Source organism: Oncorhynchus tshawytscha, linkage group LG27, assembly GCF_018296145.1.
Source record: "Oncorhynchus tshawytscha isolate Ot180627B linkage group LG27, Otsh_v2.0, whole genome shotgun sequence".
Classification (NCBI taxonomy): domain Eukaryota; kingdom Metazoa; phylum Chordata; class Actinopteri; order Salmoniformes; family Salmonidae; genus Oncorhynchus; species Oncorhynchus tshawytscha.
Genome location: NC_056455.1, coordinates 14,981,107 through 15,007,848, shown reverse-complemented (window position 1 = coordinate 15,007,848; position 26,742 = coordinate 14,981,107). Strand labels below are relative to the sequence as shown.

The 26,742-nt window shown below is 42.6% G+C and overlaps 1 protein-coding gene across 1 annotated transcript in view; it reads left to right on the top strand.

The window, feature by feature from the left end:
- The window catches only part of sept9a (septin 9a), a gene marked incomplete at its 5' end in the record, with an annotated part of 124,692 nt that overhangs the window by 35,903 nt on the left and 62,047 nt on the right, over positions 1-26,742 (top strand). The window contains 1 exon segment of the mRNA XM_042307287.1: positions 8,936-9,673. Coding sequence (XP_042163221.1) covers positions 8,936-9,673 — 738 coding nt within the window.

Genomic DNA, 26,742 nt, shown 5'->3' with positions numbered 1-26,742 from the left:
TTTTAGGGCCTTCCTCTGACACCGCCTGGTATAGAGGTCCTGGATGGCAGGAAGCTTGGTCCCAGTGATGTACTGGGCCGTACGCACTACGCTCTGTAGTGTCTTGCAGTTGGAGGCCGAGCAGTTGCCATACCAGGCAGTGATGCAACCAGTCAGGATTCTCTCGATGGTGCAGCTGTAGAACCTTTTTAGGATCTGAGGACCCATGCCAAATCTTTTTTAATCTTTTCCTCAGGCGGAATAGGTTTTGTTGTGCCCTCTTCACGACTGTCTTAGTGTGTTTGGGCAACAAGTTATTATTTCATTTTTTTGTACTTTTTTACCCCTTTTTCGTGATATCCAATTGGTAGTTACAGTCTTGTCCCATCGCTGCAACTCCCGTACGGACTCAGGAGAGGAGTGGGGAGAGGATAAGAGACAGAGAGAGAGAGAGAGAAGAGTGGGGAGAGGATAAGAGACAGAGAGAGAGAGAGAGAGAGAGAGAAGAGTGGGGAGAGGATAAGAGACAGAGAGAGAGAGAGAGAAGAGTGGAGAGAGGATAAGAGACAGAGAGAGAGAGAGAGTGGGGAGAGGATAAGAGAGAGAGAGAGAGAGAGAGAGAGAGAGAGAGAAGAGTGGGGAGAGGATAAGAGACAGAGAGAGAGAGAGAGAGAAGAGTGGGGAGAGGATAAGAGACAGAGAGAGAGAGAGAGAGAGGGAGAGAATAGAAACCTAGAAACCTAGTATGGCTTGACATTTGTTAGAGAGAGAGAGGTTGACAAACAAACCCAAACATAGGCAAAGTCTTCTCATACCAATTAGGATCTGGCTAAAAATACTTGAATCAGTTATAGAACACATTGCCCTTTATGGTTGTGAGTTCTGGGGTCCACTCACCAACCAAGGATTCACAAAATGGGACAAACACCAAATTGAGGCTTTGCATGCAGAATTCTGCAAAAATATCCATAGTGTACAACGTAAAACACCAAATAACACATTGGAAATCATTTACAAAAAAACAGAGCAAACTGGAATGCTATTTGGCCTTGAACAGAGAGTACACAGTGGCAGAACACCTGACCACTGTGACTGACCCACACTTAAGGAAAGCTTTGTCTATGTACAGACTCAGTGAGCATAGCCTTGCTATTGAGAAAGGCCGCTGTAGGCAGACCTGGCTCTCAAGAGAAGACCGGCTATGTGCTCACTGCCCACAAAATGAGGTGGAAACTGAACTGTACTTCCTAACCTCCTGCCAAATGTATGACCATATTAGAGACACATATTTCCCTCAGATTACACAGACCCACCAAGAATTCGAAAACCAATCTAATTTTGATAAACTCCCATATCTACTGGGTAAAATACCACCGTGTGCAATCAGAGCAGCAAAATGTGTGACCCGTTGCCACAAGAAAAGGGCAACCAGTGAAGAACAAACACCATTGTAAATACAACCCATATTTATGTTTATTTATCTTCCCTTTTGTACTTTAACTATTTGCACATAATATTATTTTGGAACTTTTGTGAGTGTAATGTTTACTGTTCATTTGTATTTTTTATTTCACTTTTGTTTATTATCTACTTCACTTTCTTTGGCAATGTTAACATATGTTTCCCATGGCAATAAAGCCCTTAAATAAAATGGAAATTGAATTGAGAGAGGTGGAAATGGGGAGGTGGGAGAGAGAGAGAGATGGAGAGGGAGGTGGAGGTAGAGAGAGGTAGAGGAAGATAAGGAGGTGAATAAAATAAAGAACAGAGTTGACATTTGGTCCTCATTATAATTATCTAGCTGTTGCTAGGAGGCTTGTGATCACTGTTATCTCATTGATACTGTACAGCTCCTGATAAAGACTCTTTGAGGCTTCACACGCCTTTGTCCTTGTGCTGGGAAACATACAGACAAGCTGACATGGAGGCACCATACACACACTGGCATGCAAACACATAAACACATACTATACACAGACTCTCTCTCTCTCTCTCTCACACACACACACACACACACACACACACACACACACACACACACACACACACACACACACACACACACACACACACACACACACACACACACACACCCCCAGTTCACCTCCTGCAGTATTGTGTGAGTATAACACATTAGTGATTTAGGGGCCAGTGTCTGAGATGTGCGTCAGAGCCTCAGTGAGCCAGGCTCCAACCCTCTCAGTGTTTACCTTACTACACAGGGGGAAGGGGCCACATGCACACACACACACACACACACACACACACACACACACACACACACACACACACACACACACACACACACACACACACACACACACACACACACACACACACACAGAGCTGAGAGTGCCTGTGTCTCCTGTCTGTCTCCTCCAGACAGCTGGTGCCTCTCTTACCACAGATCCGACACACACTCACACACACACAGCCCCCTTCTCTTTTGTCCTCCCCTAACATCACTACACCCAGACTGGTCATTACATCAGTCACAATATCTGTTGGTTGGTTCCTCAACACTGTGAAGACTGTCGCAACAAATGTAGACACTGGTATGGTGCTGGAGATAATGAATATGAGGTTAAAAAGTGGTTAAGTCTCCCTTTAAATGGCACTTTTGTGTTATGGAAGCTACTATATTCTTTGAGCTGAGATGATTCCTCTTTTTGCTGTTAAGTGGACTGAAAGATGCTACACAAGACTAACCATAGAATTAGGAATTAGAATGCTAATAATTGAATAGGATCTCTATGGGACTAATTACTGTAACTATTCATCCTTGCTTCAAGTAATTCCTGTTATTTCTGCTGTGTGAGAATGACTTCATCAGGGATGTTGTTTTAGGCTCTTCCTTATTTCCTGTTGAATCACTGTATCTAAATGGTTTTATGTCTCACCATTATAGGCATTATATCAGCCATATCTACAGGTAGTGAATTTCATGGCCCATTTTATTCATGCCATTTTGTCTCAAAAGTGTTCTTTTACGATCACTGGTCTAGATCTGTGTTTGTCTAGATCTGTTATGCAGGATCAGCCGTAGCATCAGGTGGTTAGTCAGCTGTGGTAGCAGATCTGGTATATGTCTGTTTGTAGCATGGGCCACATGGCTTAGTCCTTATCTCTATCCAGATGCATGACTCTCCTTATCACGGGGCGGCAGGTAGCCTAGCAGGTTAGGAGTGGTGGGTCAGTAACCGAAAGTTCACTGGTTTGAATCCCCGAGTCAGCAAGGTGGAGAAATCTGCTGTTCTACCCTTGTGCAAGGCAGTTAACCCCCAACAACTGCGCCGATGACGTGGCTGTAGATTAAGGCAGCCCCCTGCACCACTCTGATGGATTAAATGCAGAAGACACATTTCAGTTGAATGCGTTCTGTTGTGCAACTGACTAGGTATCCCTTTACCACTAGCATGGCTGTCAGTGAACTGTAATACACTGTAGGCACATCAGGACAGCCTCTGTCTCTCCTCAAAGCTGGTCAGAATTGTATGGATCAGCTGAGACCATTGGGTTTGTATTCATGAAGCGTCTCAGAATAGGAGTGCTGGTCTAGGATCAGTTACCCCCCATGCATTAATTGTAATGTAAAAGGCTGAACTTATTCTAGATCAGCATTTCTACTCTAAGACTCTTTATGAATATAGGCTGGAAGCTGTTATTCATGTGGTGCACCGGGTTAGTTATCCCCACTCCTCCGGATTCCAGGTGTACTACTATGTGATTGAACATCTTATTGGCTTCCCAAACTGGTATGGGGGATTCTTTCCAGGAACTCACTTTCAAAAGACCAGTTCTTTAATGTTAGTGCAGATGGAGGAAAACAGATGGAGAGACTGAGGCCATTTTTTATTAGTATTGAGATACAGCCTTAACAACACAGCACTCTCTATCACACTCATCATCAGGCCACTATCTTGGGTTGAGTTCATTAATCACCAAATGGTAGAAAACCTATTGAAACATTGAGGGACTACCTAGACTTGTCCAATATGAAGCTCTCATATTTGTTCCCCATGGCAAAAAAATATTCTAACGCTGTGCCCCAATGAACAAATACTAACTAGCATTGATTTTGTTGATAGCTTGAGGAGAGTTTTACTTACAGTGATTGTGATGTGGTTGTCTTGGCTGAATTAATGCACTGGATAAGAGTGTCTGCTGAATGACCAAAATGTCAAATGTAAATGTAAACACGGTTCTGCTGACAGTGGGCCAGATCCCTCTTCCTGTCTCAGGGAGGAAACCTAATCCCTGTTTGTAACAGTTGGACATCAGTCACCTGGCCTCACCTCGCTGGCATGCCCAGGGCGGACCACTATTAGCCAGGGAGCGCTGGGATAAAGCCAGCCATTGTCCGGGACCATGGGTCCAAAGTACCTAGAGGGCCCGGAGTGCTGACAGACCTGGAATGCCAATCTGTCGATAACCGTCAACCAGCTGGATTTCCTGTATCTGTACAGCAGGTTCGAGGGAGTTTAGAGGAGCATTAGGCCAGTGAGACTCAGCCTTGTTTAAGCAGACACCATTTTTATATCACAGAAATATCCATAATGCATCCTGAAAAACATTACTCCTCATTTTTAAAACTATTTCTGAACTGTTGCCAAGATCAGCTATTACACCCAGAGTTCTGTGTCAAACAACATCAATATCACAGCATTTGTCATGTATCTACTCACACATCTTTAAATCTTGAGGTAGCCCTGCCTAAACTGCAGCCAGCATGGCTTTTATTCAGTAATACGACACAAAAACCTGATGAAAAGAACCAAGTGTGTGAAAATAGTGTGCTCCATAAGGGGGTCTATTACCCCCATGCTGCTCCCTGGCTCGGGCCCTTCTGAGCAGGGAAGATGCTGGCTGGGTTGTTTATTTGGGAGCTCCAGGGCCCCAGTCTGGAAGAGCAGAGGTTAGCCAGGTGTCGCAACCTCCAAACTGACACGGAACCAATGGAACCCCATACGTTACGCAGGGTTGGGGAGTAAGTCATTACATGTAATCCGTTACATGTAAGGGATTACAAAAACGGTAACTGTAATCCGTTACATTACCAGAAATAATATTGTAATCAGATTACAGATACTTTTGAAAAACTAGATGATTACTTTGAGGATTACTTTTAAATTCAGAAAGAAAATCTTTGACACTTCTCTGTTTTCACAATGATATTCAAATCAGCATTGAAAAAAGGCGCAAATTTAAGTTTGTTCCACCTGAGCGAGTCTGACCACAAGTCAGAGACCACTATGATGACACACCAACTGTGTTTGATGCATCGCGGGAAAAGAGCAGAAATAGGCTTTTGTGGGCTACAGTTCAAGATATCTCTTCCAATGATGTGACTGCTGTCGGCATCCAAAGATTATCCAACTTGAATAAACGCTTGGAGGTAAGGATGACAGCAGCGGTTTAGTCAACGGTGATACGGATATCACTTATTATTATTGATCAATGCATGCCATTCCACAAGCGCAGCATTTATTATTCAACTCGAATCAATGAGCCCAATCAGTCCTTCATTACAACAAAATCATAAACAACAGAGTAGAGCTGGCTAATATGTCCTTAGTGTTGGGGTTATGCTCAGGTAAAACAATGTGGCTCATCTAAACAGATAGACTTTGGTTTTTAATGTAAGGATATCATTTAATCGTATTGTTATTATATGTAGTAGAAAGCGATGGGTTAGAAGAAGCCTACAGAACCAACCCATAAAGTAACATTTTACATCCATATATGGTCAGCTATGTAAACTTTAACATTGATTTATCCTGCAATAGATGTCGTTCAATTGGTAACGTACATGTTTGTCTTCTTCTAATGCCTTTTAAGGTGAAAGTAATCTGAAAGTAATCTAAAAGTAATGTAATCAGATTACATTACTGAGTTTAGGTAATCCAAAAGTTACGTTACTGATTCCACTTTTGGACAGGTAACTAGTAACTGTAACGGATTACATTTAGAAAGTAACCTACCCAACCCTGACTGTAAGGCTGTAAGGCCAACTTAGAAACCCAACGGAAACATAACAACAACAACAACAACTGGAAACAATAAGCCCCAGGTCCCAAATCTTTTTACCTGGGACTCATTGCACTACTAGCCTGGTTCCAGATCTGCCAGTCCTCTGTCAACTCCCCTGTCTACCTTGGTTAGTTAAGGCATCCTGGTGATATGCAGAACTCCATGTTTGCTAATGGAATAATACATTGAATTTAACATGGCTGACACTTAAATAGCATAAGAATGCTGTAACTATAGCTAGCTTTCAAGGATAACTTTATGAAGATTATAGCATGAAACTGTCTGGGCAAAAGCCCTGTGTGTGTGTGTGTGTGTGTGCTTCTGTGTGCGTGTGCGTGCGTGCGTGTGTGTGCGTGTGTGTGTGTGTGTGTCTGTGTGCATTTGTGTGTGTCTGTGTGCAAATGGGGGTGGTTGGGTGTGTGATGATGCTTCATTTATTTGAAGCGTGAAGATATTTCACTAGAAAAGAAAAATGCTGAAGAGTGTGTAGAATGCTATTTCTAGTGAGCTGGGACAGACTAATATTGGTCCTTCTATTGTAGAAACTTCATTACTAAAGAGATTACTAAAGAAATTACTAAAGATATATTATAATCAGCTTGGGTTTTACTTTAAATGTAAGTGGGTCACGTGATCAACAAATGACGCACGTCACAGAAAAAGGTAACACCCATAGAGGTATATATAAAGGTAACACCCATAGAGGTATATATACAGCTCACACCCATAGATGGTACATATAAAGGTAACCCCCATAGATGGTATATATAAAGGTAACACCCATAGAGGTATATATAAAGGTAACCCCCATAGATGGTATATATAAAGGTAACACCCATAGAGGTATATATAAAGGTAACACCCATAGAGGTATATATAAAGGTAACACCCATAGAGGTATATATAAAGGTAACACCCATAGAGGTATATATAAAGGTAACACCCATAGATGGTATATATAAAGGTAACACCCATAGATGGTATATATAAAGGTAACACCCATAGATGGTATATATAAAGGTAACCCCCATAGAGGTATATATAAAGGTAACACCCATAGATGGTATATATAAAGGTAACCCCCATAGATGGTATATATAAAGGTAACACCCATAGAGGTATATATAAAGGTAACCCCCATAGAGGTATATATAAAGGTAACACCCATAGATGGTATATATAAAGGTAACACCCATAGATGGTATATATAAAGGTAACACCCATAGATGGTATATATAAAGGTAACACCCATAGATGGTATATATAAAGGTAACCCCCATAGAGGTATATATAAAGGTAACACCCATAGATGGTATATATAAAGGTAACCCCCATAGATGGTATATATAAAGGTAACACCCATAGAAAATAAAGGTAACCCCCATAGAGGTATATATAAAGGTAACACCCATAGATGGTATATATAAAGGTAACACCCATAGATGGTATATATAAAGGTAACACCCATAGATGGTATATACAAAGGTAACACCCATAGAGGTACATATAAAGGTAACACCCATAGAGGTATATATAAAGGTAACATCCATAGATGGTATATATAAAGGTAACACCCATAGAGGTATATATAAAGGTAACACCCATAGAGGTATATATACAGCTCACACCCATAGATGGTATATATAAAGGTAACACCCATAGATGGTATATATAAAGGTCACACCCATAGATGGTATATATAAAGGTAACACCCATAGATGGTATATATAAAGGTAACACCCATAGAGGTATATATACAGCTCACACCCATAGATGGTATATATAAAGGTAACACCCATAGATGGTATATATAAAGGTAACACCCATAGATGGTACATATAAAGGTAACACCCATAGAGGTATATATAAAGGTAACACCCATAGATGGTATATATACAGCTCACACCCATAGATGGTACATATAAAGGTAACCCCCATAGATGGTACATATAAAGGTAACCCCCATAGATGGTACATATAAAGGTAACACCCATAGATGGTATATATAAAGGTAACACCCAAAGAGGTATATATAAAGGTCACACCCATAGAGGTATATATAAAGGTAACACCATTAGCCAACCTGTTGCTGCTTATCTATGTTATTCGTTGATAGAACCGCGTTTTTATTCAATGGGCAGAATTGAACAGAATTTGAGTCTTTTTTTTATAGGGTACATGCTAATTCATCACAATTTATGGGCAGGGCGAGCGCAGGGGTGTATTCATTACGCCGATTCTGTTGTAAAATGTTTTGTAATATTTAACAACAGAAACCGTTTACTCCAAAAGTTTTGCAACGAAAACTAGAGTTTCTATTGGACATATTCAGGTAGGTCCCGCCATGTTTCGTTCCGTTTGCTTCCATTTGGTTCTTAACTTGTAAACGGTTTCCGTCGTAAGAGGTAATGAATACACCACAGTAGTGCGCGCTCTGGTTGTGTTTGATCAGTTTGTGCGCATCGGTTTGTTGTGAGTCATTCACGTTTTCATTGAGGGAATGCGAAATAACTACATCGCAATGATGAAAAAATATGTGAAGCGTATTAAATCAGGTAATGAACGGACTTTCCCTGTTAATATTTTAGTTACATCGGGATTCCGTAGGGTTTTTGTTTATTGTGACATAGTTTTCAACTTGATTTTTGAATGGTGTTCCCCAAACACGTTAGAAATCAAGTTGTAGGCCTACAATCTTCTCCAAGAGATTATTCCAAATCTGAAACGCTTTCCCCTCTTGTATTTTGGTAGCCTAGTTAGGCTATAGCAGTAGGCTACTCAGCTAAATTATGAAATTGTGATATATACTGATGCATATATTGATGTTTATTAATCCATTCATTATATTACTTAATTAATGTACAACACAACACAATTCCTCTGTGTTGATCTGTTGACTGACCACAACATGTCTTCTCTTTTCCAGCACTAAAGAGGTCGTTTGAGGTGGAGGAGTCTGACATCTCCATCAACCCCTCCCCTCTGTCCCGTAGGACCAACCTCCGCTCCTCCACCTCCAGCCAGCGAAGCTTCCACGAAGCCCGCAACTCTGACAACCCCTCCAGAACCTCGCCTTCTGACTCCAACCCTTGCTCCCCCAAAACCAGCCTGAGACGCATGGAGCTGTCCGGGGGAGTGGTAGGAGGCCGTGCCCTGGATACAGCCTCCACCCGCCGGACCGAGATCTCTATTGAGGTGTCATCCAAGCAGATTGACAGCTCGCCCAGCCCAGGTATCGCCCGCTTCGGCCTGAAGAGGCCTGAGGCACAGAGCCTTGGTTCTCGAGCCGGAACCGTCCCAGAGAGCTCCACCAGCTCCAGCTCGGCACACAGACGGGCAGAGATCTCCCTCTCTCGGCCCCACGAGCCCCCCGGGGCACCCAGGAGGGGGGACTCCCAGGCTCCCTCAGCCACCCGGATCCCTGACCCCCCTCAGAGGAGGACCGACCCCACCATGGTCAGCCCTGTGGAGGGCTTTACTTCCAGGAGACCCGAGATGCCTGTCTTCCGACAGCCAGAAATGGCAGCACCACCTCCGGTCAGGGTGGTGGAGAACAACAGCCACCCCGCAGTGCCCAGTGGCCCCCTGCCCAGCCTGGTGGAGCCCAGGAGCGAGAGGACACAGCCTCCGGTCAGCGAGACTCCCGTCGTCAGACCTATAGAGAGTAAGTCAATCTAATTCTATGTCTGACATATGCATTAATCTCTAATGCTTGTTCATTTCACCTCTGTGCGCTCTCTCTGTCTGTGGACAGTATTTCACAATTGCTCTCTGCTGAGAGAGAATGTAGAGAAAGTTGTTTTTTAAAGTTCAGGGGATGATCCTTTGCTTTGATCAGAATCATTTGTGTTGTAGAATGTCAGTTGCATTTGTTTTCAGTGTTCGCACCATTTCAAGACAGTTTAGATACACAAGCTGTCTTAGTTGACATGTGAATAGTCACCTTTTACTCAGACAAAGTGCAGCCTAACTCTGCAAGGCAACAGTGACAGTACCAGTACAGATGGTTTCTCATGAGCTCTTGCTGCTGTGCTGTCTGGATGTCTGACTGGGAATATAGGTCAGAGTAATGATGAGGATCCCAGCTGAGGCCCAGCAGTAAGAATGGACTCACCCAGCCAGTCAGCCAGCCAGCCAGTCAGCCAGCCAGTCAGCCAGTCAGCCAGCCAGTCAGCCAAGTTGAGTGTACTCTAACCATTACGTCAGGATCTTATAAGGACTTAATGGAAGCAGACAGAGGTTGACATAGCAGTGAATTGTGAAACTGAACTATGTATGATGTGGTACTCCCTTGGTTTTCATTTCAGATATTCCTGGAAGTGATGTTTTTACAGGGTCGACTCCAGTTTTAAGAATGCAGTAAAGTAGTGGTTGTGTTTCATAGTTGCTGGTCCATCCTTCAGCTGTGTCCTGTGTAAACATGCAGTAAAGTAGTGGTTGTGTTTCATAGTTGCTGGTCCATCCTTCAGCTGTGTCCTGTGTAAACATGCAGTAAAGTAGTGGTTGTGTTTCATAGTTGCTGGTCCATCCTTCAGCTGTGTCCTGTGTAAACATGCAGTAAAGTAGTGGTTGTGTTTTATAGTTGCTGGTCCATCCTTCAGCTGTGTCCTGTGTAAACATGCAGTAAAGTAGTGGTTGTGTTTCATAGTTGTTGGTCCATCCTTCAGCTGTGTCCTGTGTAAACATGCAGTAAAGTAGTGGTTGTGTTTTATAGTTGCTGGTCCATCCTTCAGCTGTGTCCTGTGTAAACATGCAGTAAAGTAGTGGTTGTGTTTCATAGTTGTTGGTCCATCCTTCAGCTGTGTCCTGTGTAAACATGCAGTAAAGTAGTGGTTGTGTTTCATAGTTGCTGGTCCATCCTTCAGCTGTGTCCTGTGTAAACATGCAGTAAAGTAGTGGTTGTGTTTCATAGTTGCTGGTCCATCCTTCAGCTGTGTCCTGTGTAAACATCAGTAAAGTAGTGGTTGTGTTTCATAGTTGCTGGTCCATCCTTCAGCTGTGTCCTGTGTAAACATGCAGTAAAGTAGTGGTTGTGTTTCATAGTTGCTGGTCCATCCTTCAGCTGTGTCCTGTGTAAACATGCAGTAAAGTAGTGGTTGTGTTTTATAGTTGCTGGTCCATCCTTCAGCTGTGTCCTGTGTAAACATGCAGTAAAGTAGTGGTTGTGTTTCATAGTTGCTGGTCCATCCTTCAGCTGTGTCCTGTGTAAACATGCAGTAAAGTAGTGGTTGTGTTTCATAGTTGCTGGTCCATCCTTCAGCTGTGTCCTGTGTAAACATGCAGTAAAGTAGTGGTTGTGTTTCATAGTTGCTGGTCCATCCTTCAGCTGTGTCCTGTGTAAACATGCAGTAAAGTAGTGGTTGTGTTTCATAGTTGCTGGTCCATCCTTCAGCTGTGTCCTGTGTAAACATGCAGTAAAGTAGTGGTTGTGTTTCATAGTTGCTGGTCCATCCTTCAGCTGTGTCCTGTGTAAACATGCAGTAAAGTAGTGGTTGTGTTTTATAGTTGCTGGTCCATCCTTCAGCTGTGTCCTGTGTAAACATGCAGTAAAGTAGTGGTTGTGTTTTATAGTTGCTGGTCCATCCTTCAGCTGTGTCCTGTGTAAACATGCAGTAAAGTAGTGGTTGTGTTTTATAGTTGCTGGTCCATCCTTCAGCTGTGTCCTGTGTAAACATGCAGTAAAGTAGTGGTTGTGTTTTATAGTTGCTGGTCCATCCTTCAGCTGTGTCCTGTGTAAACATGCAGTAAAGTAGTGGTTGTGTTTCATAGTTGCTGGTCCATCCTTCAGCTGTGTCCTGTGTAAACATGCAGTAAAGTAGTGGTTGTGTTTCATAGTTGCTGGTCCATCCTTCAGCTGTGTCCTGTGTAAACATGCAGTAAAGTAGTGGTTGTGTTTCATAGTTGCTGGTCCATCCTTCAGCTGTGTCCTGTGTAAACATGCAGTAAAGTAGTGGTTGTGTTTCATAGTTGCTGGTCCATCCTTCAGCTGTGTCCTGTGTAAACATGCAGTACAGTAGTGGTTGTGTTTCATAGTTGCTGGTCCATCCTTCAGCTGTGTCCTGTGTAAACATGCAGTAAAGTAGTGGTTGTGTTTCATAGTTGCTGGTCCATCCTTCAGCTGTGTCCTGTGTAAACATGCAGTAAAGTAGTGGTTGTGTTTTATAGTTGCTGGTCCATCCTTCAGCTGTGTCCTGTGTAAACATGCAGTAAAGTAGTGGTTGTGTTTTATAGTTGCTGGTCCATCCTTCAGCTGTGTCCTGTGTAAACATGCAGTAAAGTAGTGGTTGTGTTTTATAGTTGCTGGTCCATCCTTCAGCTGTGTCCTGTGTAAACATGCAGTAAAGTAGTGGTTGTGTTTCATAGTTGCTGGTCCATCCTTCAGCTGTGTCCTGTGTAAACATGCAGTAAAGTAGTGGTTGTGTTTCATAGTTGCTGGTCCATCCTTCAGCTGTGTCCTGTGTAAACATGCAGTAAAGTAGTGGTTGTGTTTTATAGTTGCTGGTCCATCCTTCAGCTGTGTCCTGTGTAAACATGCAGTAAAGTAGTGGTTGTGTTTCATAGTTGCTGGTCCATCCTTCAGCTGTGTCCTGTGTAAACATGCAGTAAAGTAGTGGTTGTGTTTTATAGTTGCTGGTCCATCCTTCAGCTGTGTCCTGTGTAAACATGCAGTAAAGTAGTGGTTGTGTTTTATAGTTGCTGGTCCATCCTTCAGCTGTGTCCTGTGTAAACATGCAGTAAAGTAGTGGTTGTGTTTTATAGTTGCTGGTCCAGCCTTCAGCTGTGTCCTGTGTAAACATACAGTACAGTAGTGGTTGTGTTTCATAGTTGCTGGTCCATCCTTCAGCTGTGTCCTGTGTAAACATGCAGTAAAGTAGTGGTTGTGTTTTATAGTTGCTGGTCCATCCTTCAGCTGTGTCCTGTGTAAACATGCAGTAAGTAGTGGTTGTGTTTCATAGTTGCTGGTCCATCCTTCAGCTGTGTCCTGTGTAAACATGCAGTAAGTAGTGGTTGTGTTTTATAGTTGCTGGTCCATCCTTCAGCTGTGTCCTGTGTAAACATGCAGTAAAGTATTGGTTGTGTTTCATAGTTGCTGGTCCATCCTTCAGCTGTGTCCTGTGTAAACATGCAGTAAAGTAGTGGTTGTGTTTTATAGTTGCTGGTCCATCCTTCAGCTGTGTCCTGTGTAAACATGCAGTAAAGTAGTGGTTGTGTTTTATAGTTGCTGGTCCATCCTTCAGCTGTGTCCTGTGTAAACATGCAGTAAAGTTATTCCGTAAAGATGGATCATTCAAAACCAGAGTGATAGATAGCCTTCCTTTCCTCCGTCTAAACTGACCTAACCTTGAGCTTTTTGGGGCTTGAACTAGAGATGAGTGATATGGACACATTTATATCGCTTTAAATTGACTTAGGGCTGGGCGATATGGCCAAAATATCACATCACAGTATTTTTTGACAGTATTTGAAGCTATTTTAGGTTTTTGAATAATACAAGTTGTAAATATGCTTCATGAGTAATTCATGACACTAGGGTGACAGCACATACATTATACGTGATTTCAATGGCTTTCTCCGTTTATACCCCAAACAAAAATACCTTTTAGCATTTTCATCCATTTCTGCACTTTTTACTATAATTTCCCCACTGTGACTCTAGTAACAAATGGAGTAAACTATAAAACACACATTATACGCATAGGAGTTGCGTATCATGTTTAACAAACCAAACATACTGTTATAGAAGGTCAAGACACTCAAACCGGTCCGTGCTTCATTCCCGGTGTGTATAGTAAAATACGGTATCCCACCCAGCCCTAAATTGACTGAATGAATAGGATAATGCTACATTGAAAGATACATTTATAACATGAATGTGAACCACTGCTTTTTTAAATGACTCTTTCACGGTAGACTTTGGGATTTTGTCAATGAGATCCTTAATCTACTTCCCCAGAGTCAGGTGGATGCTGGATACCATTGTTATGTCTCTGCGTGTAGGTTGATGGAAGTTGCTAACTAGTGTTAGCGCAATGACTGGAAGTCTATGGGTATCTGCATTTTCTTGCAAACCTACCTCTAACTTATTTTATATTGGACACAGAGGCATACAAATGGTATCCACAAATTCATCTGACTCTGGGGAACTAGATACAATATACTAGATACAACCCCGAAGTGTCCCTTTAAACTACTACTACTAGTTTGATGGTTGTAGCCATCAATTGTCCCATTAACAATCACCCAAATTAGCCAACTGATTTTATTTCAAACTTCACATTTCTCTAGCAAGGCCCTACGTTGTAGGTTATTTATCGTAATGAACGATATTAGTGAAATACCCACGAGAAGTGGTTGGTATTAATCATTGTTGGTTTATCGTCCCAGCTCTAGTTTGAACTTTGAAGCACAGTGACTAATGGTGGAACTATGCTGTGGTGTGAAGGGTTGGTGTGCGTCCCAAATTGCACCCTAATTCCCTATGAAGTGCACTAGTTTTGACGAGCCCTATGGGCTCAGCTCAAAAGTAGTGCACAAATGAACATAGTAGGGTGTCACTTGTGACACAGCCATGGTTAGCAAAGCCTTGAGATAAAAGAAGATCATTCTGTGGTGCTTTTTCCTAAGTCATGTGTCATAATTGTATATTTTTCTGAAAAAGTACCTGTCATCCTACGGTGGCTAGGAGCTATGTAGGAACTATGACTCATGATTCAGACATGCCAAACCCTCAGCCCATCTGTTTTAAAGATGAAAAGGGCAATGAAGTGAATGTTATTTCGGCTTCCGATGTGCCTTTTCTCAAACCACCAGAAAAGCACCAGAAAAGCCTCAAAGGATGGGACCGTTTCAACTTGAAGGGTCAGGGAGGTATGAGTGAGGTCATGAGTGTATGAATACAGATGATGCAATGTTGACATTGTGGGGGCATGAAAGGCTTCCTATATGTAGGCATACCTCTCTCATTAAAGGTCTAAGTAGCCTTGACTTATTCCTGTCGCCTCGTGGGAGAGGTCTTAGAGAGGTCTCAGTTTATTGTGGGGGAAGTTTAAAGGGCCGCTTCACCACTTTTTAATCTCATTCGTTATCTCCAGCACATACTGTACCGGTGTGTTGTGGTAATGAATATGGGGTTCAAAAGTGTTGATGTGCCCCTTTAAGTGTGATGTCAGACTTGGCGTTGACCTGATGATCTCGTACCCCGTTCTGAAGTATAATTTGTTATAATGAACAGACCCGGGTGATGCCATAGTAACTCCATCCACTATGAACCCTTACTGTACTGATGATGAAAGTAAAGTTACAAATACAGAATTCAGAATATTAGATACATTTGGTGGTGTTATTGTGAGGCCCCTATGAGGCAGTGTGGTGGTGTTATTGTGAGGCCCCTATGAGGTAGTATGGTGGTGTTATTGTGAGGCCCCTATGAGGCAGTGTGGTGGTGTTATTGTGAGGCCCCTATGAGGCAGTATGGTGGTGTTATTGTGAGGCCCCTATGAGGCAGTGTGGTGGTGTTATTGTGAGGCCCCTATGAGGCAGTGTGGTGGTGTTATTGTGAGGCCCCTATGAGGCAGTGTGGTGGTGTTATGGTGAGGCAGTGTGGTGGTGTTATTGTGAGGCCCCTGGTGGTGTTATGTGAGGCAGTGTGGTGGTGTTATTGTGAGGCCCCTATGAGGCAGTGTGGTGGTGTTATTGTGAGGCCCCTATGAGGCAGTATGGTGGTGTTATTGTGAGGCCCCTATGAGGCAGTGTGGTGGTGTTATTGTGAGGCCCCTATGAGGCAGTATGGTGGTGTTATTGTGAGGCAGTATGGTGGTGTTATTGTGAGGCAGTGTGGTGGTGTTATTGTGAGGCCCCTGTGATTGGTGGTGGCAGTGTGGTGGTGTTATTGTGAGGCCCCTATGAGGCAGTATGGTGGTGTTATTGTGAGGCCCCTGGTGGTGTTATTGTGAGGCAGTATGGTGGTGTTATTGTGAGGCCCCTGTGAGGCAGTATGGTGGTGTTATTGTGAGCCCCTAGAGGCAGTGGTGGTGTTATTGTGAGGCATGGTGGTGTTATTGTGAGGCAGTATGGTGGTGTTATTGTGAGGCCCCTGTGAGGCAGTATGGTGGTGTTATTGTGAAGCTCCTGTGAAGCAGTATGGTGGTGTTATTGTGAGCCAGTGTGGTGGTGTTATTGTGAGGCAGTATGGTGGTGTTATTGTGAGGCCCCTGTGAGGCAGTATGGTGGTGTTATTGTGAGGCCCCAGTGGTGGTGTTAGGCAGTGTGGTGGTGGTTATTGGTGTTAGGCCCCTGTATGGTGGTGTTATTGTGAGGCCCCTGTGAGGCAGTATGGTGGTGTTATTGTGAAGCTACTGTGAGGCAGTATGGTGGTGTTATTGTGAAGCCCCTGTGAGGCAGTATGGTGGTGTTATTGTGAAGCCCCTGTGAGGCAGTATGGTGGTGTTATTGTGAAGCCCCTGTGAGGCAGTATGGTGGTGTTATTGTGAAGCTCCTGTGAGGCAGTATGGTGGTGTTATTGTGAAGCCCCTGTGAGGCAGTATGGTGGTGTTATTGTGAAGCCCCTGTGAGGCAGTATGGTGGTGTTATTGTGAGTGGAGCTCCTATAAGGTGTTTGTGTTCATGCTGTCTGTGTAGTCTGGTCCGAGGGAGACACAGGCAACTGGTAGGTGTGACATTCCAAATCTGGAGTCCATAAACGTGCAGCATAAAATAGAAACCCTTCAATTTCCATCTTTTTCCGCTGTGCTGCTGTTGCTTCTTTGTTGACTGCTCCTTATTGGCTGTTTCATCACTGTTATGAACAGCCTCTCCGATGGCTGAAATAACTCTCTGCCAATCTACCATGGCCTCCTAGGGCTATAATATATAGGTACACTTGATTTAGCTCGCCAGGTAGGCAGGGTTTGCACCTAGGGACCAATGAATGGCTCCAAACAGGGAGTGTCCTGCATTTTGTGGTTATCGTACTGAATATCAGTATCAGATGTTTTTCCTCTAATCACAAGAAGGGAAGAACATTTTGAGAAAGGTGGTCTGAGGACTAGTGGTGTGTGGGTGGTGAAGTAAGATGGAACCAGTCCAGGAAGCACCCTTTGACCTGCATCATGTTTTCCTCTGGGGGTATTATGAGGAGAGGAGAGAACGCAGACATGACTGGTAATGAAAGAAAGGGAGATTTAGTTTATTATCTATTTCACTTGCTTTGGCAATGTTAACACATTTCCTATGCCAATAAAGCCCCATGAACTGAGAGAGAGAATCCCAAAGATTGTTTTGATAGGAAAAGGGTTAAGTTCCTCCTGTAGTGAACATGCGAGAGAAAACCCCTTTAGAGTGAGAGGGGGCATTGAGCCAAGGGAGAAGTGTGCAGATGTGGGCGAAATGGATCCCTGGTTTCCTGTAAATGTTATTAGGGAGAGGGAATAAACTGGAAACTCACCTTTGACCCCTATAGTCAGCTTAGAGTAAACACATACAGTCGTGGCCAAAAGTTTTGAGAATGACACTAATATTAATTTTCACCAAGTCTGCTGCCTCCGTTTGTATGATGGCAATTTGCATGTACTCCAGAATGTTATGAAGAGTGATCAGATGAATTGCAATTAATTGCAAAGTCTCTCTTTGCCATGCAAATGAACTGAATCCCCCAAAAACATTTCCACTGCATTTCAGCCCTGCCACAAAAGGACCAGCAGACATCATGTCAGTGATTCTCTCGTTAACACAGGTGTGAGTGTTGACGAGGACAAGGCTGGAGATCACTCTGTCATGCTGATTGAGTTCGAATAACAGACTTGAAGCTTCAAAAGAAGGGTGGTGCTTGGTTCTTCCTCTGTCATCCACGGTTACCAGCAAGGAAACACGTGCCATCATCATTGCTTTGCACAAAAAGGCTTTAACAGACAAGGATATTGCTGCCAGTAAGATTGCATCTAAATCAACCATTTATCGGATCATCAAGAACTTCAAGGAGAGCGGTTCAATTGTTGTGATGAAGGCTTCAGGGCACCCAAGAAAGTCCAGCAAGCGCCAGGACCGTCTCCTAAAGTTGATTCGGCTTCGGGATCGGGGCACCACCACTACAGAGCTTGCTCAGGAATGGCAGCAGGCAGGTGTGAGTGCATCTGCACACACAGTGAGGCGAAGACTTTTGGAGGATGGCCTGGTGTCAAGAAGAGCAGCAAAGAAGCCACTTCTCTCCAGGAAAAACATCAGGGACCGACTGATATTCTGCAAAAGGTACAGGGATTGTACTGCTGAGGACTGGGGTAAAGTCATTTTCTCTGATGAATCCCCTTTCCGATTGTTTGGGGCATCTGTAAAAAAGATTGTCCGGAGAAGACAAGGTGAACGCTACCATCAGTCCTGTGTCATGCCAACAGTAAAGCATCCTGAGACCATTCATGTGTGGGGTTGCTTCTCAGCCAAGGGAGTGGGCTCACTCACAATTTTGCCTCAGAACACAGCCATGAACAAAGAATGGTACAACTTCTCCCAACCATCCAGGAACAGTTTGGTGATGAACAATGCCTTTTCCAGCATGATGGAGCACCTTGCCATAAGGCAAAAGTGATAACTCGCGGAACAAAACATCGATATTTTGGGTCCATGGCCAGGAAACTCCCCAGACCTGAATCTCATTGAGAAATCCTGGTCAATCCTCAAGAGGCGGGTGGACAAACAAAACCCCACAAATTCTGACAAACTCCAAGCATTGATTGTGCAAGAATAGGCTGCCATCAGTCAGGATGTGGCCCAGAAGTTAATTGACAGTATGCCAGGGCAGATTGCATAGGTCTTGAAAAAGAAGGGTCAACACTGCAAATATTGACTCTTTGCATCAACTTGATGTAATTGTCAGTAAAAGCCTTTGACACTTATGAAATGCTTGTAATTATACTTCAGTATCCATAGTAACATCTGACACAAATAGGCAGCAGACTTTGTGGAAATGTATATTTGTGTCATTCGCAACTTTTGGCCACGACTGTACTGTTAAAGGGGGTCGCTGTGGTTGACTACATGTTGAAGTGGATAGCTGCTGTGGTTGACTACATGTTAAAGTGGATAGCTGCTGTGGTTGACTACATGTTGAAGTGGATAGCTGCTGTGGTTGACTACATGTTGAAGTGGATAGCTGCTGTGGTTGACTACATGTTGAAGTGGATAGCTGCTGTGGTTGACTACATGTTAAAGGGGGTCGCTGTGGTTGACTACATGTTAAAGTGGGTCGCTGTGGTTGACTACATGTTGAAGTGGATAGCTGCTGTGGTTGACTACATGTTGAAGTGGATAGCTGCTGTGGTTGACTACATGTTGAAGTGGATAGCTGCTGTGGTTGACTACATGTTGAAGTGGATAGCTGCTGTGGTTGACTACATGTTGAAGTGGATAGCTGCTGTGGTTGACTACATGTTGAAGTGGATAGCTGCTGTGGTTGACTACATGTTGAAGTGGATAGCTGCTGTGGTTGACTACATGTTGAAGTGGATAGCTGCTGTGGTTGACTACATGTTGAAGTGGATAGCTGCTGTGGTTGACTACATGTTGAAGTGGATAGCTGCTGTGGTTGACTACATGTTGAAGTGGATAGCTGCTGTGGTTGACTACATGTTGAAGTGGATAGCTGCTGTGGTTGACTACATGTTGAAGTGGATAGCTGCTGTGGTTGACTACATGTTGAAGTGGATAGCTGCTGTGGTTGACTACATGTTGAAGTGGATAGCTGCTGTGGTTGACTACATGTTGAAGTGGATAGCTGCTGTGGTTGACTACATGTTGAAGTGGATAGCATGTTGAAGTGGATAGCTGCTGTGGTTGACTACATGTTGAAGTGGATAGCTGCTGTGGTTGACTACATGTTGAAGTGGATAGCTGGATAGCTGTGGTTGACATGTTGAAGTGGATAGCTGCATGTTGAAGTGGATAGCTGCTGTGGTTGACTACATGTTGAAGTGGATAGCTGCTGTGGTTGACTACATGTTGAAGTGGATAGCTGCTGTGGTTGACTACATGTTGAAGTGGATAGCTGCTGTGGTTGACTACATGTTGAAGTGGATAGTTGACTGTTGAAGGGATTTGACTACATGTTGAAGTGGATAGCTGCTGTGGTTGACTACATGTTGAAGTGGATAGCTGCTGTGGTTGACTGTTAAAGGGGGGTAGCTGGTTGACTACATGTTGAAGTGCTGTGGTTGACTACATGTTGTGTGTTGACTACATGTTGAAGTGGATAGCTGCTGTGGTTGACTACATGTTGAAGTGGATAGCTGCTGTGGTTGACTACATGTTGAAGTGGTGGTTGACTACATGCTGCTGTGGTTGACTACATGTTGAAGTGGATAGCTGCTGTGGTTGACTACATGTTGAAGTGGATAGCTGCTGTGGTTGACTACATGTTGAAGTGGATAGCTGCTGTGGTTGACTACATGTTGAAGTGGATAGCTGCTGTGGTTGACTACATGTTGAAGTGGATAGCTGCTGTGGTTGACTACATGTTGAAGGGTGGTTGACTTGTTGAAGTGGATAGCTGCTGTGGTTGACTACATGTTGAAGGGGCTTGCTGCTGTGGTTGACTACATGTTGAAGGGGCTTGCTGCTGTGGTTGACTACATGTTGAAGGGGCTTGCTGCTGTGGTTGACTACATGTTGAAGGGGCTTGCTGCTGTGGTTGACTACATTTTGAAGGGGCTTGCTGCTGTGGTTGATTACATGTTGAAGGGGCTTGCTGCTGTGGTTGACTACATGTTGAAGGGGCTTGCTGCTGTGGTTGACTACATGCTGAAGAAGCTTGCTGCTGTGGTTGACTACGTGCTGAAGGGGCTTGCTGCTGTGGTTGACTGACATGTTGAAGGGGCTTGCTGCTGTGGTTGACTACATGTTGAAGGGGCTTGCTGCTGTGGTTGACTACATGCTGAAGGGGCTTGCTGCTGTGGTTGACTATGTGCTGAAGGGGCTTGCTGCTGTGGTTGACTACATGCTGAAGGGGCTTGCTGCTGTGGTTGACTACATGTTGAAGGGGCTTGCTGCTGTGGTTGACTACATGCTGAAGGGGCTTGCTGCTGTGGTTGACTACGTGCTGAAGGGGCTTGCTGCTGTGGTTGACTACGTGTTGAAGGGGATCCTGCTGTGGTTGACTACGTGCTGAAGGGGCTTGCTGCTGTGGTTGACTACGTGTTGAAGGGGTTCCTGCTGTGGTTGACTACATGTTGAAGTAGATAGCTGCTGTGGTTGACTACATGCTGAAGGGGATTGCTGCTGTGGTTGACTACGTGTTGAAGGGGCTTGCTGCTGTGGTTGACTACGTGCTGAAGGGGCTTGCTGCTGTGGTTGACTACGTGCTGAAGGGGTTGCTGCTGTGGTTGACTACGTGCTGAAGGGGCTTGCTGCTGTGGTTGACTACGTGTTGAAGGGGCTTGCTGCTGTGGTTGACTACATGTTGAAGGGGCTTGTTGCTGTGGTTGACTACGTGCTGAAGGGGCTTGCTGCTGTGGTTGACTACATGTTTTACTTCTCTGCTTTAACATTGTGTTTGGGACTAAGACGGTGGTTTAAACCCATATTCCAGAAATGAATCAGTAATGATGAGAGGACCGTCATTGTGAACTAGGGATGAAAGCGTTCCTCTGAATGAGGTGTGTCGGCTACTAGTGCCCCCCTCTGTCAGATAGTTAGAGGGCTGAGAAACAGAGTGATTAAACCATTAGACATTTTAGACCTTAGATTTATTTGATAAACGTCGCTCTATGGTCTGAGTGACAACGTTGCTTTATTTTCAACACAGTTATGCATCGCTAATTCAACCTCCACAATGTTGGGAAGTGTGTGAACTCAGACGTTTAAGCCCTGTGTAGGAGGAGTGTGTTTTCAGACACATGAGGTAATGTTTGGGAAGTATCCGTGAGTTTCCATCCACATCTTCTACCTCTGGCACCCCCAGTGTACAGCACTGTAAGAGGGCAGTCCAGTGGGACCTTCTCTCCTTTCCCCTGGTGTGTGTGTGTGTGTGTGTGTGTGTGTGTGTGTGTGTGTGTGTGTGTGTGTGTGTGTGTGTGTGTGTGTGTGTGTGTGTGTGTGTGTGTGTGTGTGTGTGTGTGTATGTGAGGCCTGCAGGGACAGTAGGTTCCGTCATGTCCCTTCTCCCCTCTATTTGAGTGTTACCAACCTGCCTGGGTGCCTCAGGCCACCCCGTCTGTCGGACAGTAATTCAGGTGTGTGTGCGCACACTATGTGCCCCTGTGACATGTATTAAGGGTGTCTGGCCTAGGGGACAGGTGATAGAGATGGACTACTGTTACAAGGGTAAGGTACCTTTATGGGGGTGGTGTTAAACACGAGGTAGTCAAATGTATTACAGTGTTACGTTAAGGTGTGTTTAATTTACCACAGTAAAAATGCTTTAACATAGTAGAGAAGGATTTGTTTTTGCAATCTTCCATTGATAGTTAACTATTTGCAATAGCCAATTTTATTCCATTGGCCATTTTAATTCAACAGCAAGTACAATATGTGTCAAATGTCCGTCTGCTCCATGTTACAGTGAACTTTACGGTGTGATAACTTTAAAGGTCCACAGTGAAATGCTTCATTGTCAGTGTGTGACATGGACATGTCAAACATTATATTGTCAGTGTGTTTCATGGACATGTCAAACATTATATTGTCAGTGTGTTTCATGGACATGTCAAACATTATATTGTCAGTGTGTTTCATGGACATGTCAAACATTATATTGTCAGTGTGTTTCATGGACATGTCAAACATTATATTGTCAGTGTGTTTCATGGACATGTCAAACATTATATTGTCAGTGTGTTTCATGGACATGTCAAACATTATATTGTCAGTGTGTTTCATGGACATGTCAAACATTATATTGTCAGTGTGTTTCATGGACATGTCAAACATTATATTGTCAGTGTGTTTCATGGACATGTCAAACATTATATTGTCAGTGTGTTTCATGGACATGTCAAACATTATATTGTCAGTGTGTTTCATGGACATGTCAAACATTATATTGTCAGTGTGTTTCATGGACATGTCAAACATTATATTGTCAGTGTGTTTCATGGACATGTCAAACATTATATTGTCAGTGTGTTTCATGGACATGTCAAACATTATATTGTCAGTGTGTTTCATGGACATGTCAAACATTATATTGTCAGTGTGTTTCATGGACATGTCAAATTATATTGTCATTATGGATTGTTTCATGGACATGTCAAACATTATATTGTCAGTGTGTTTCATGGACATGTCAAACATTATATTGTCAGTGTGTTTCATGGACATGTCAAACATTATATTGTCAGTGTGTTTCATGGACATGTCAAACATTATATTGTCAGTGTGTTTCATGGACATGTCAAACATTATATTGTCAGTGTGTTTCATGGACATGTCAAACATTATATTGTCAGTGTGTTTCATGGACATGTCAAACATTATATTGTCAGTGTGTTTCATGGACATGTCAAACATTATATTGTCAGTGTGTTTCATGGACATGTCAAACATTATATTGTCAGTGTGTGGCATGGACATGTCAAACATTATATTGTCAGTGTGTTTCATGGACATGTCAAACATTATATTGTCAGTGTGTTTCATGGACATGTCAAACATTATATTGTCAGTGTGTTTCATGGACATGTCAAACATTATATTGTCAGTGTGTTTCATGGACATGTCAAACATTATATTGTCAGTGTGTTTCATGGACATGTCAAACATTATATTGTCAGTGTGTTTCATGGACATGTCAAACATTATATTGTCAGTGTGTTTCATGGACATGTCAAACATTATATTGTGTGTTTCATGGACATGTCAAACATTATATTGTCAGTGTGTTTCATGGACATGTCAAACATTATATTGTCAGTGTGTTTCATGGACATGTCAAACATTATATTGTCAGTGTGTTTCATGGACATGTCAAACATTATATTGTCAGTGTGTTGGACATCATGGACATGTCAAACATTATATTGTCAGTGTGTTTCATGGACATGTCAAACATTATATTGTCAGTGTGTTTCATGGACATGTCAAACATTATATTGTCAGTGTGTTTCATGGACATGTCAAACATTATATTGTCATGTGTGTTTTTCATGGACATGTCAAACATTATATTGTCATGTGTTATATTGTCAGTTGTTTCATGGACATGTCAAACATTATATTGTCAGTGTGTGGACATGTCATGGACATGTCAAACATTATATTGTCAGTGTGTTTCATGGACATGTCAAACATTATATTGTCAGTGTGTTTCATGGACATGTCAAACATTATATTGTCAGTGTGTTTCATGGACATGTCAAACATTATATTGTCAGTGTGTTGGACATGTCAAACATTATATTGTCAGATGGACATGTCAAACATTATACATGTCAAACATTATATTGTCAGTGTGTTTCATGGACATGTCAAACATTATATTGTCAGTGTGTTTCATGGACATGTCAAACATTATATTGTCAGTGTGTTTCATGGACATGTCAAACATTATATTGTCAGTGTGTTTCATGGACATGTCAAACATTATATTGTCAGTGTGTTTCATGGACATGTCAAACATTATATTGTCAGTGTGTTTCATGGACATGTCAAACATTATATTGTCAGTGTGTTTCATGGACATGTCAAACATTATATTGTCAGTGTGTTTCATGGACATGTCAAACATTATATTGTCAGTGTGTTTCATGGACATGTCAAACATTATATTGTCAGTGTGTTTCATGGACATGTCAAACATTATATTGTCAGTGTGTTTCATGGACATGTCAAACATTATATTGTCAGTGTGTTTCATGGACATGTCAAACATTATATTGTCAGTGTGTTTCATGGACATGTCAAACATTATATTGTCAGTGTGTTTCATGGACATGTCAAACATTATATTGTCAGTGTGTTTCATGGACATGTCAAACATTATATTGTCATGGACATACAAACATTATATTGTCAGTGTGTTTCATGGACATGTCAAACATTATATTGTCAGTGTGTTTCATGGACATGTCAAACATTATATTGTCAGTGTGTTTCATGGACATGTCAAACATTATATTGTCAGTGTGTTTCATGGACATGTCAAACATTATATTGTCAGTGTGTTTCATGGACATGTCAAACATTATATTGTCAGTGTGTTTCATGGACATGTCAAACATTATATTGTCAGTGTGTTTTATATGGACATGTCATGTGATGGACATGTCAAACATTATATTGTCAGTGTGTTTCATGGACATGTCAAACATTATATTGTCAGTGTGTTTCATGGACATGTCAAACATTATATTGTCATGGACATGTCAAACATTATATTGTCAGTGTGTTTCATGGACATGTCAAACATTATATTGTCAGTGTGTTTCATGGACATGTCAAACATTATATTGTTTCATGGACATGTCAAACATTATATTGTCAGTTGTTTCATGGACATGTCAAACATTATATTGTCAGTGTGTTTCATGGACATGTCAAACATTATATTGTCAGTGTGTTTCATGGACATGTCAAACATTATATCAGTGTGTTTCATGGACATGTCAAACATTATCATTGTCAGTGTGTTTCATTGTCAGTGTGTTTCATGGATGGACATGTCAAACATTATATTGTCAGTGTGTTTCATGGACATGTCAAACATTATATTGTCATGTGTGGACATGTGTCAGTGTGTTTCATGGACATGTCAAACATTATATTGTCAGTGTGTTTCATGGACATGTCAAACATTATATTGTCAGTGTGTTTCATGGACATGTCAAACATTATATTGTCAGTGTGTTTCATGGACATGTCAAACATTATATTGTCAGTGTGTTTCATGGACATGTCAAACATTATATTGTCAGTGTGTTTCATGGACATGTCAAACATTATATTGTCAGTGTGTTTCATGGACATGTCAAACATTATATTGTCAGTGTGTTTCATGGACATGTCAAACATTATATTGTCAGTGTGTTTCATGGACATGTCAAACATTATATTGTCAGTGTGTTTCATGGACATGTCAAACATTATATTGTCAGTGTGTTGGACATGTCATGGACATGTCAAACATTATATTGTCAGTGTGTTTCATGGACATGTCAAACATTATATTGTCAGTGTGTTTCATGGACATGTCAAACATTATATTGTCAGTGTGTTTCATGGACATGTCAAACATTATATTGTCAGTGTGTTTCATGGACATGTCAAACATTATATTGTCAGTGTGTTTCATGGACATGTCAAACATTATATTGTCAGTGTGTTTCATGGACATGTCAAACATTATATTGTCAGTGTGTGACATGGACATGTCAAACATTACATTTAGTATGTGATTGAATGTTTTCAATTGGATTTCAAAGCCTTGAAATGTGTTGCTGTAAAATGTTGGAAGACGTTACTGTAGGGCTGGTGCTTCCACAGGAAATGATCTCATGCACACACACACAGCTGACTATGCCTGGCTTGGACGTGACTACATAGTGAGCCTGTATGCATACTCTCTCTTGCTCTCCTTTTGTCTTTCTCCTTCCCTCCCTCTTTCGATCCCTCTCTCTCTCCTTCCCTCCCTCTTTTGATCCCCCTCTCTCTCCTTCCCTCCCTCTTTTGATCCCCCTCTCTCTCCTTCCCTCCCTCTTTTGATCCCCCTCTCTCTCCTTCCCTCCCACTTTCGATCCCCCTCTCTCCTTCCCTCCC